At 40.2% G+C, this 12,723-nt stretch overlaps 1 protein-coding gene across 1 annotated transcript in view; it reads left to right on the forward strand.

Moving 5' to 3' along the window:
• Positions 1-994: 994 nt before the first annotated feature.
• The window catches only part of LOC149205298 (TITAN-like protein), a 128,819-nt gene continuing 117,090 nt past the window's right edge, over positions 995-12,723 (forward strand). The window contains exons 1-4 of the mRNA XM_089397367.1: positions 995-1,501; positions 1,761-1,887; positions 3,616-3,961; positions 4,136-4,221. Coding sequence (XP_089253493.1) covers positions 1,251-1,501; positions 1,761-1,887; positions 3,616-3,961; positions 4,136-4,221 — 810 coding nt within the window. The 5' untranslated portion in view covers positions 995-1,250. The remainder of the gene's footprint in view (positions 1,502-1,760; positions 1,888-3,615; positions 3,962-4,135; positions 4,222-12,723) is intronic.

Below are 12,723 nucleotides of genomic sequence, written 5' to 3' on the forward strand. Positions count from 1 at the left end.
TGAACGACATTGAATGAGGAATCTCTTGGCAACCAAAAAGAATGGCTACCAATACAGATGCCTATAAAGCACCATGTGATTTTTCACACAAGCTCATGTAGCTATATTTTCTTACTAATTCGAATAGAAAAAATATAGTAATTTGGCCTAGGCCCTTAAGCCCCCTCTCTAGTGGAATCACATCCTCCATTAACTTTGTCCTTGTTCAATTATAATTAGAGACGAATCTTTATTATTAATATTCAAAGTTGTTACAATGCTAGGCTCTTCTTATCTTTCATCATATGCAAAAATATTTAATTAATATAAAGACCACAATTAGGGCATTACATTATTCTAAATACCCTACTACATTTACTTATTATTTCATATATTTCCATTTCTTTAAAATTTAAAATATAAATATAATCAAGCATCCACAATAAATAATAATAACAATACTCCTTGAGATTTATAACTCACCATGTTGAGATGGTTGGAAAATTCCTTTGGATTTGTATTTCAACATGTCCATAAAAGTCACTTCTAGTGTGTAAATTGTTATTAATGCATTGTGAACAACAATAACGATCATGAACTCTTAAACTAATACAACTATATAAAATAAATGGTTAATAAATTTAAATAACTATCAAAATATTTATCTACCATTTCTAATGACAAAAATTTGTAACACCAATCCAAAATTAGAAATCAAAAATAAAAAAATAATTTAAAAACCCTTAATTTTATTCAAATTTTATGGAAATTGTATTCCAAAATAAACCAACGTACTAGCGATTTCGGTCCTAAGTGGACAATTTGGAAAGATTAATTATAAATGATATAATTGCACGATTTATAATTTTTTATATTTAAATTTTTATGGAAACTGTATTCCAAAATAAACCAACCTACTGGCGATTTCGGTCCTAAGTGGACAATTCGTAAAGATTCATTATAAATGATGTAATTTCATCTATGGTAGCGTCTAGGCAAGATAGCTTTAGCTTATAGTAAAATTGTCAATACAGAAAATTACTTATACAATTGCTTCGATGGTAGCAGTCAGGCAAGATAGGTTTGTTATATATGAAAATTGTTAATAAAGTTGGTTGTGATTTGGCGGTTGCGCACTGTATCCTTCAGGTGCCCAAAACGTATGTCCTCGAGTGCCGGGCCATGAAAGGCTTGGTGCATTTTAGAAGGTGGGCGGGGCAGCAATCTTAACCTGCTTCCGCTAGCACAAGGTGGAAATAGAATTATACAGAATGCAGGAGAGGGAGTTTGTGTTGTGTGAGATTTGCAGGATAAACCATGATCGAGGGAAGGGTCATAAGTATTCTGTCAAACACAAGAAAGCTTTGGCTCAACTACTGGAAAAATTCCAGAAGAAAGTCCAGGATGTTCTCTTCTTCGCTAAAAACCCCATGTTTCTGCGACCTGAGCACAAGGAGCGTAATAGGTTCTGGTGTATAGTTTGCCACCAAGATATTGATGAGCGGGAAAGCTTATTTGCCTGGTATTTACTTCCTTGGTTATTGTGTATTCATATGTCAAAAAAATGTTTAGAATTTTCAGGTTTTTCATATGCTTTTCGTTTTTTTTTTGGGGCAATTAATCCGATCATTTTCCATCCGGGTTTTGAAATGGGAAAACCTTCAGTGGGTTAGCGTCATTAATTTCAAGATTTCAATTTGCTGGCGCTGCTTGCATTTGTATTCGTGCATTCTTTAACATAGTTTTGTATATTTATTCAAATGCTTGCTTATGTGATGCAGCGGCAATGCGATTAAACATTTGGCCAGTTCAGAGCACATGGCGTGTCTCAAGTCTTTCTGGTCAGAAAATGGCGCAGATGTTAACAAAAGAGATATGTACTGCATTTCGCAGCAAGACTTTTCTAAGGTAAGTTCCGCGTGCCTTTGTTTTTTTATTTTTTTTCCTTTAATTTTTATTTTTTTAAGATGCCTTAGCTGAGGAGCGAGCCCGTGTTTGTTTGGTCTAGGAAGACTCTATAGGAAGGAGTGTGTTTATGTGAACTAAATACTAACATATGGATATGCCACTGTAGGAGTAAGAATTGTAGTTTTTTAATGGAAGATCTTGTTAATTATGACGATAGTAGGCAAATTCATAGCCCAACTGTTTTGGATGGTAATTAATCTCAGCGTATATCCATTCCTCGTTCGAAAATTAAAGAAAAAGGAAAATATGGCAAGTAACCAGGAAGGGCATCTTTCGAAGGATATCAAGGTTATAAGTTTTCTGTTTCTTTGAGTCTATTGTCAGAGAAGAACTGCTCGGTATCAACTTCAATGATATTACAGAAAAGTGACAAAAAATACAAGAAATTAGAAATGATAAGTGACTAAAAAATGATAAAGACTGCTTTATTGTGTTTACTACCGCAATGAATAGTTAGAGACTGCTGAATCCATAGATGCAAATTTGAAGTGGTGGTAATATTCTGTTAATCTTAGCAAATGATAGTGCTCTGTAAGGGACCATAAAAATTCACAGAAAAGAAACAATGCCAGTCACCAGTGACAGTAAATTTTTCAAGGGAGCAGTCTAGATCCAAACTTTTGATATTTATGTTACGGACTTGGTCTTTTCATGAAAATCTATTTCTGCTCAACATCTAAGGATGCACTCCATGCTTATTTCCTTAATTCTTAAACCATTCTAGGGATATCTCAAATAAAGATAACTACCGTGATCATATACTATAGACCATTCATGTGAACAGTGCCCAGTAAGATATTTCTTTCGTATAAAGTTTCCTTTAAACTCTATTAATAGGCAATATATACAAACTTTAATACCAAAAAGCGGGCTGTCTAAGCATCCTTCACAAGCAAGTGCAAGACTCAGAATCGGGGCTGGGTAATGCCCAAATAGGCACTCATATAGTCTGAGTCATGGCATATTCAAAAGATAAAACGGGGCTGGCTAAGGCCAAAACATCCCGAGAAGTCAAATTCACAAGTGTAAACATGGGCACAAGCCTGGTTCCCAGTAAGATTATTAAACAGATACATTGAGCTTATCCCCACAATGTTCAAAAAAGGAATGCATATACATCAGTTTGAGATTCCATGTGTAACAAAATAGCAACACGACACATACATTGAGCTTATCCCCACAATGTTCAAAACTGGAATGCATATACATGTGTTTGAGACTATGTGTAACAAAATAGCAACACGACAAAATCTTACAGGCTCTTCAACCCCCCCTTAGGAGGGGCCGTATGTGCTACAGTGTCACAATGACCTGTTTGTTTACCAAGAAAAAGTGCTGCACTGTTATACCTATAGTTTAGAAAGTTTTCACACTTGACACACCTACTCCTACATCTGCATGTGCAGCCAGATGCACTTGTGCGACATTGTGACAGAAAGGGTCAATTCTTTTATGCAAATTACTAAATAGAACCACAGCACAAATATGCACTAATTAATTTCCTAGTTAAATAACTGATTGAATCTTAAATAATACAGAAGCTACAAGATAACAAGGTAATGGAATTGTAACAACTTTACTCATCAAATATCTTTGAGCAAGTTTATTAGAGAGACTCATTAGATTACCACAACATGCTAATATCCCAAATTTGCTTTTTGTTTGTAGTGGGAAAACAGGTGCAAGGAAGTCCAAATTGTTTCAACATCACGAGGAGAGAATTCTCTCGAAGATTTAAATAATATCCACCTCAAACATAGTTCTGTCAATACAGATAAATTTGGAAACTTTTCTATGAACACTGTTACAAATAATCTCTCTGCTAGTGTTCTGCCTTTACAACATTATAAGGATAAGAGCTTTCAGGTGTCTTATCAAACAGATATGGGATCATCTGTGGCTAATGTGGCTTCCCAAAGTGCGTGCTCGCGGAGTTCTTCACAAATGATGAATGTAGAGCAGGAACATGTGCGTCCAGATAATATAATCATGCATGTTGGAGTTCAAAATAGAGGTCTGTAGATATTTATTTTCAAGACTTTATAAATTTCAAAAGGATCAAGTTCTTTTTTAGCTATACATAAATTTGGTTATTATAGATTGCCCAACTTGTTTGGTAAGTAGATTTGAGTAGAAATGAATGAATGAGAATTGCTGTGAGTTGCAATTTCAAATGAGCTTTATGCAGCTTATGTAGCACAAAAGAATGCTATGTCAACTACAGGCGCTAGTAGTGGTCAAGATTCTGTTAGCAGCTTCCCAAGAGATGAACAAGTGAGTTTTCTTGTCTGCCAGAAACAATATTGTTTATTAAGGAGATTTGTTTCATGTTTTTGGAATACTCAATAGAGATGAAATGTTCTATTTTATTGGTCCATTACAGTGATTGTACAGTCAACGATACAATCTGATCTGTATATGAACTGTTTTTGTCGAAAATGCATATGGTCAAAGGATTTTAGCCGTAGTGGTTTGGTGAGCAATCCATTTCTCCAGCTGTGTGGGTTCAAGTCTCCAGAGACATGTTGTAACTGACCTGTTTGTGGCATTTAAATAACTCGATAGATTTTTTTTTGACAGCAGGAAATTAAATTTCTGAGCATTGCATCGATTACACAATGGCTGAAAAATGAACAGTGAATGAAATAAAACACATACACAGGGATTTCTTTTTCTAATCAGCTTTTCATTCACCTGATCAAAGTTTACAAGGTGACCTAATAGGCCTCCTTCAACCAGTAGTTGTACAGTGAATACAATCACCTCAAACAACAATGTACAGCTGGTGTAAAAGAGAGTACAGCTACCGTGGTACAGTCAGCTCTTTTTCTGCCTTTCCTGGCCAGCAAATTGCCCTTTCTCTCCTCTCAACACTGAAGCACATCAACAATACTATGTAATAATGTATGGGCCTATGGCTATATTTGAAGGTGTATGGCCTGTTTTGAAGGTGGACGGCCTGTGCAGAAAGAAAAGCAGTGGTACAGCTTGTGTGGCCTGCTGGTATCTTGTTGGTCTCTTTATCAATCTGCTCTTCTCCTCCTTGAAAGCGCTTTTCCTTCCTTTAATTCTTTTGCTCTCTTCTCTAGTGAGATTGACTTCTTCTGTCTTGTTCTTTTTATGCTTTGAGAGAAATAAGTTAGTAAGTAATTTCCTCAATCCTAACTGTCACCTATCTCATTCTTGAGATGTATGGCTAAGATTAAATCCTAATGTAAGTCACCAATGCAATTGAACTTTTAGAACATTTCATTTAGATCCGTAAGACTAATTCTACTTCGAAACTTTAGATTTTTACTGAGTGAATTTACAAGATGGAATTAGTGACCACTTTCCAAGGTGGTCACTAGTGAAATGTCTTGAACCATTTCCTGCACGTTCGAAACCTGTTCAAAAAATTGTTGCTCGAGCTACATTTCTCAACATTCCTTTTTAGTGAGGAAGGAGTTCTGCACCAATCCAAGTTTGTCTTTAAATGTTTCAAACTTCCTTTCTGCTAAGGGCTTGGTTAGAATATTAGCTACCTACTGATTTGTAGGAATATACTAGAGCTTCACTTCTTTCTTTTGAATCTTGTCTTGTATGAAGTGATATCTGATTTCTATGTGTTTGTACTTGTCATGAAATGCTGGATTCTCAAAGAGTTTGATACAACTTTGATTATCGTAGTAAATGACTGTGGGGTCCATAGCTTGAGTGAAGGCCTCACAACTAACAGTATTGGCTACCATGTATTTTGCTTTTGTGGGTCCAAGTGCCATGAAAGACTGCTTCTTGTTGAACCAGGATATCATTGCTAATCTCAAGCTAAAGCCATCCCTTGAAGTGCTTTTCTTGTTTGCTGTACTGCCTGTGTAATCTGAGTTTGTATAACCCTACAGCTTTACTTCCCCTGTATGTCAAGGAATCTATTAGTTGCTTGTACAATGAGGGATTCATCAACTGTGAATCTGAAGCTATCACCTTGTTCAGAACTTCAGATTAGTGCCTATGGGTGTGGCCATAGGTTTGTAGTTCTTCATCCAAAACTGATGATGATGATGATGATGGTTAACGTCCACTCAGACCAAATTGGTCTATCGGACCTACAATTTTCTTAATTTTTACTTGTCTGGCTCCTCGTCTTTCTTGGCGAGATTGGTGTTGTAGCTTTCTTTCTTTTCTCTACGGTCTTCCAACTTCCTTTGTCTTGCATCTCCTTCATCTCGTCTGGTTCTTGGGACATTGGTGTCTTAGCTTCGCGATCTATTGTGTTCGTTCTTTTGAAAATAGTCGGAGATGAAGATTTATTTTCTGCGGTATTCAAATCCTCATAACTGTTGATTTGTTGGGGCGGGCTTTCTCCTTGCTTGTTTTGAGAGTTGCTTCCTTCTTCCTTGATTTCTTGTGACTCATTTTCTCTAGAATATTCTTCTTCTTTGATGACAGTGTAGTGTTCTTTTTGTGCTCCTTCCCACCATGTAGATCTGTGGTGGTTTTTTCTAGCAAAATTTTTCTCAGAGGCTTTTGGGCAATTTTTGGCTAGATGCCCCGTCTCAAAGCACGATCGACATCTGAAGAGGACACTTTCATAATCAAGCTTCTGGTTCCACACATAGTCTTTACTTGTTAGGTTTATTTCAGCTGGGAATCCGGCGCTGAAATCCATTTCCACGCAGATGCGTGCATAGGTGGTTCTGGCATATTCCTCTGTTTCTGGGCACCTGCAGTAAAATTTCCCAATTGCATTTCCGATGGCTTTTAGCGAGGAGAGATTCGAGAGATGCAAGGGTAGGCTTGGCAATCTCACCCAAACTGGTGCTGAGGTTATCACTGCTGTAGAGGGATCGAATGATGGGTTCCATGGCTTCATGAATAGGCCTGATTTTTCCCAAAACCAAGGGCCGGAGTCTAGAATACATTGTCTGCTTTCAGGATTTTCAAAATCTACTATAAAGAAACCTCTAGCACAGGGGTAGATATTAATTTCATCAGAAATGATAGGCTTCCATACCTCCGAGATCCAATTGTGGAGTGCTATCAGCCGCGGCCAAAAACCATTGAACCGGCAAATTAGGGCACTTTCGGAGAACTTCAAAGCTTCATCGAGTGAGTCCTGGACCACTTGGATAGTGGGAGCTGGGGCTTCACTCACGATATGGGCAGGAGATTGCCCTTCAGAGGCGGGTGAGCCACCAGTTATTTTTGCGAAGCTCGGAGCCATATTTTACTTGCTCAGGAGAACCGAGACTTCTCAAGAGAGGAGAGGAGGAGCGCTGCTGGAGAGGAGTCAGGAATATATACCTGTCTCAAAATGCCGAGATCTGAGCCACCGAGACTTCTGAGATCCGCAGAAGAGGAGAGACTTCTGAGATCTGCAGAAGATAGATCCACCACCGAAGAAGAGGAGAACCGAGACTTCTGAGATCTGAGCCACCGAAGACTTCTGAGATCTGATCCGCAGAAGAGGAGAACCGAGACTTCTGAGACTTCTGAGATCTGATCCGCGGATCTGAGATCTGAGATCTGACTTCAAGATGACTGCGTAAATCTTTTTTATCTCCGCGGAACCGAGACTTCTGAGATCCGCAGAAGTCAGATCTCAGAGCGGGAGGAAATTATATGCATATGAGAGCCGCAGTCGTCGAAGAGAGCCGCAGTGTTATAAGAGAGCCGCAGTCGTCGAAGAATGTGGTTGTAATAAGAGAGCCGCAGTGTTATAAGAGAGCCGCAGTCGTCGAAGAGAGCCGCAGTGTTATAAGAGAGCCGCAGTCGTCGAACTTTAGGGCTAATATCAAAATCCGCAGTCGTCGAAGAGAGCCGCAGAAGAGGAGAACCGAATGCAGGGAATATGAAAAGATCTGCCGCAGACGAGAAGACCGGAGATGCCGGAGATGCTGGAGCCGGAGCCGCAGAAGGCCGGAGCCCTTATGTTCACACCATAATATTTTATTTCACTTCAGGATCTCCACTGAATACTTACCTTTTTTTCTTAACATTGACAAGGTATTTTATATTAAAAAGTTCTGTGCAAATGCAAAACAGAGATACATCTAGTGCTTTAAGTAGCAGTATTTGACAAAATTTTGAGACTAATCTAATTTTGACTGACTTCCTATACCACTGTCCAACTGCTAGATTCCAGAAATGTTTGTAAGGATATTGTTTGTAGAAGATGCCAAGAAATTGACAACATTTTGCTAGCATTAAATAAAACTAAAATCCAAAGACATTGCTACTAATCATCTATGATTATTGAGTTCTCAATTGATGCTACCCTGTTCCAGTTGGGCAGTCGAATTGGCACGGTGTGTGCTGAGTTGATGGAAGAAATTGGAGTCACAGTGTCTTGGTGTCCTTCCTGTTGTGTGGTTGGAACAATGTGAAATTGTTGCTGAGGGCCCTGGATCTGCATTCTAAGTTCCTGTGTCTGTTGACAGTGAGAAGATAAAATTCCTGTTAATGAGTCAGCCTATGCTGATAACTTGTCAATTTTCTTGCTTAGAAGAGCAATTTACATTTCATCCAGCCTTGTCGCTGTTGCCTCGTTCCCTGTATTTCTCCCCTATCCTCTTCTGCCAGCCATTCCTACAATAAGAATTTCTTGCCCTGTTGCCATTAGCTTCACTGTTTGGCTACCAAGTATCCCTTTGTTGCTTGCATGCTCTGTAGAGTCCTGGGTGGTTGCTAGATATTTTGCACTTTCAGAGGTGGAGTTTTGCAGATACCATGCCCCAAGATGTGGAAGCTGTCCACAACATTTTGTTTCCATCATTATTTGAGCGGTATAAAGGTGGAATGATTACAAATTTAGTGGGGCTGTTCATCCATGCACCCTGCATTGCAATCCTAGTTCAACCTAAAATTCACTCACAAACCATTTGCATGAGGGTGCGACGTTTTGTTGTTGTCCTTTGAGGTCCACTCCACGCCCCTCACATGTGATATCCCTAGTCCTTTACCCAATTTTCCACCCTGGAATTTTGTATGATAATCTGTTGCCTCACTCTGGTTTCCCATGGCATGGGGCATTTACCATTGTGCTGAGCATACCTTCTCCCCTGCGATGACTTATACACCCTTCCAGTTTTCCTATATGCTAAATGATTGCCAAGTTTTAAACATGTGAGCCTTTTCATTATTTTGAGCTTGAGTTTGAACTTCATGACCATTAGTTAGGGATCACTGCTTCCTTCATAGTTCCTTTAGAGGAAGGAACTACCTTTTGTAGCGGGGAGTGGCTATATAGCCCTACAGATATGGCATTGGAGTGGGATTCTGTTTTTGGGCTTCCCCAGTTAAGAACTTGCTTTGGAGGGTGGATCTCCCACAAGAGGAAAGTAAACAACTCCTCTCAAAGGTGATTGAGTAAACAACTCCTCTCAGAGGTGATTGAGTTAAGACAATTGGTACTTGAACTAAAGGAACAAGATAACTTACACTTGCAAGAACCAATTGTAGAGCCCCCCTTGTTCCAATTAGAGCTCCCCAACCTCAAAGAAGAGATGAGGTCACAACATGTTCTCCTTAAACAAGAGGAAAAGGTGCAACAAAAATTTCTCAACTCTTGGGTGGATGTTGTTAGGAAGAGTGAGCATCCCTAGCCTCCCCCACTCTTGATGGTTGAGGGGGTGGTGCAAGCCAAGTTACATGAGGAGTGCCTCCACCGGTTTTGGGAGCTAAATCTTAGAGTACGTGGACTCCCAGTCCTTGTGGCCCCAGTAGACCCCCTACAAGCTAACACCTCCTTCAAGTCCGGGTCAAAGCCCTCCGAGCTAAGAAAAGATTGGCCTCTCTCTCGCCCAATTATATGATCATTCTCGGCCTCAACCTTACTAAAGCACAACAAGAGGAATTCAAGTAGGCCAAAGGTCAAGTAGTAGCTGCTCGGAAAGCAAGAAAATGGGCAGTTGTTAGGGATTTGAAAACTGTCATTTGCGATTTAGCCTCCCTAGGTTACTCTCGGCATTCAAGTAGGCCAGAGGTCAAGTAGTAGCTGCTCGGAAAGCAAGAAAATGGGCAGTTGTTAGGGATCTGAAAATTATCATTTGTGATTCAACCTCCCTAGGTTACTCTCGGCCTTGGGCCAAATGATGGTTATGTTCATAGGGGGGATAGGGCAAGGGGGTCAACCCACTATCTCCATAGGTTTCTGGAATTGTAATGGTGCCTTTTGGTGCTTGTTGAGCACACTTCTTGATGCTATAACTAAGTTGCACGAAACGGGGAAATGGGTACGAGTTTCCGAAATGGGCACGGGTACGAAACGTGACTTCCTCAAATTTTGGAAACAGGGAAACACAATATATATATATATATAGAGAGAGAGAGAGAGAGAGAGAGAGAGAGAGAGAGAGATATTAGGACATTTAAGAAATATGTTCAATCATAAAGCATATATGATACATTCTAATTTATTACATTATGATTAAATTGTCAATTGTCAATGCATAAACTATAAGTCTCTAAATTTACATCACATTTACTCATGAATGATCACATAACGAAAATAGCAATATCAAAAATCAGCAACGAGAAATTTCTAGTTTTTTCTCTTATGCTTGATTGGGAATCTCCTCCTACATAGTCGAACAACCTTAGTGCTCTTGATTAAATACAAGTTCCATACCCGAGTACCCTTCGTGCTCTTGATTATTGGGAGTCTCCCCTGCATAGAGGGCTTTGTTCTCTTGATTAAATACAAGTTCCATACCCTAGTACATGACAAAATCCAATGGAAACGTTGTAATCCTCCCAGTCCTGAAATCCTGAAAAACGGATAAGTCTGCTGGATTTTTAGTGAGATCTAAAATTCTACTTTCTCCATATGAAATCCAATGAGGGCAAAACCACTCTCAAACATCCCAAGTCATTTCATGGTAATGTTAAATTTAAGTAAAAGGATGAAAATGAAAAATAAAGGAGAATGTCACTTTTACTTTAGGAATTTAACATTACCATGAACTGCATATCAACACTAGGGCCATAGGCTTGAACATTATGTTGCCTCACTCAGAGGTATCTAGAAGCATCCAGAAGATATTTTAGTCGCCCAATAAAAAATTAGAAGCGAAAACATAAAAAAATTTTACAAGAAAAAGTCAAGTTAGAAGAGGAACTCCACCATATGGCCTGGAAACACGTTTCCGGCCATACTGGCCACGTTTCCTCCTCGAGAAATGGGCCAGTACGGTCGGAAACACGTTTCCAGGCCGTACGGTATGAGTTTCCTCGTTTTCGTTTCGTTTCTGGCTGGAAACAGACCCTTCTCCAACGTTTCCTGCAACTTAGTGCTATAAGTTTCTGTGATTGCCTTTTTCTTACAAAGACATATGCAAGCCCCATGCGGACCCCACCACCAATCTCGGGGTACCATTGGATTTGGGTATGCAGACAAGAGACACGTTTTGACAGTGTGAGAGGATTTGGGGGGTTGCTTGCTTCGTACAAGACTCCCTTCGAGTTTCCATGGTGTCTTCAGACAAGCACACTAGATTTTTATGGGTTCGGCTACACTAGGATTGCTACCAGCTTCGCGAAAGTTTCTTTACACTCTGTTACTTCCCCTTTGCCTCATCACCCTTTGCGACTCATAGGGAGTTCGTGGGGGACCCGTTCCTCGATCTCTACGAGGACATATCTCATTACTCTTCTTAGGGGGATGTGATTCTTTTGGGCGACTTCAACGCCCAAACCAAGAGTATACATGTTTCCCTTCATGACAGGGTAGAGGACGCTCTCAACCTCTAGGAGATAGAACCAGAGTCTATTGGTCTTCATAGATGCTCATAGGATGAGAATGGGCCCCTCATAGGTTATGGGAGATATCTCTTACAATTGGGTGAATCTCATGGGTTATTGATCTTGAACAGGCTCCCTTGCCTCCCTGGCTCAAGAGATTTCACTTATTTTCCCTACTGTGGGGGGGCAAGTGTAGTGGATTATGTCTTGACCACGCATGATCTTCTCCCACATATCCAACATCTCTCCATTTCCCGCCTCCCTCTGGCAGATCATGGCCTCTTCACTTTCCTCCTCTCTATTCCCCCTCTTCTTGCTACCTCTACCACCTCCCAAAACACCTCTCTACCCCCTCGTACTACCTTTCTTCTCGATAGAGATTGTGCCCCTTTCTATGTTAACTGTCTCGAGGAACTGCTCCCTTTCATCTCCCACTTTAGAGCCTTGGATACTGCCACAACCAAATATGAGTTACTTTCCAAAGCCATCGTGGAAGCTGCCTTGGAATCTTATCCCCACTCGACTTGCAAGAGCACCAGTAAGCCCACTCTTGGCTCCTATCCCATGAATGGTGGTATGATGAGGATTGCAAAGCTCTCCACAAGCAGCTTCGCTTTGCCCTCACACATGATCCCTCCGTCTCCCCTTTTCTCTAAACAACTTACCATAAACTCTTTTGCCATAAAAAACGTATATCTATCCCAAAGGGGATGAGAGCTTCGTGTGACCCTTCGCTGCTCCCCCAAGCCAACCCTTCGCTGCTCCCCCAAGCCATTTTGGTGTACCATCTTCCCTAGGCATTGAACCATCCCACCTGAATAGGACTCTATAGCCTTATTTTGACATAATACCTCTCTATATGACATTCCCATACAACCCCCATTCCACATCTCCTCTCCCCTCCCCTCATGTCACCCTTTTTTAGAATTGGACGTCAGGAGGGCGACTAAAGCTCTGAACTCTAGGAAAGTTATTGGCGAAGAAGGCGTTCAGGTGGAATTCTTAAAGCATGGTAGTAAGCCCCTTGAGTCCTATCTTGTTGATCTTTTTAACCAT

This window comes from Pinus tabuliformis, chromosome 1_2 (assembly GCF_031772625.1).
Source record: "Pinus tabuliformis cultivar Carrire ecotype Pingquan chromosome 1_2, CPIR1, whole genome shotgun sequence".
Taxonomy (NCBI): Eukaryota; Viridiplantae; Streptophyta; class Pinopsida; order Pinales; family Pinaceae; genus Pinus; species Pinus tabuliformis.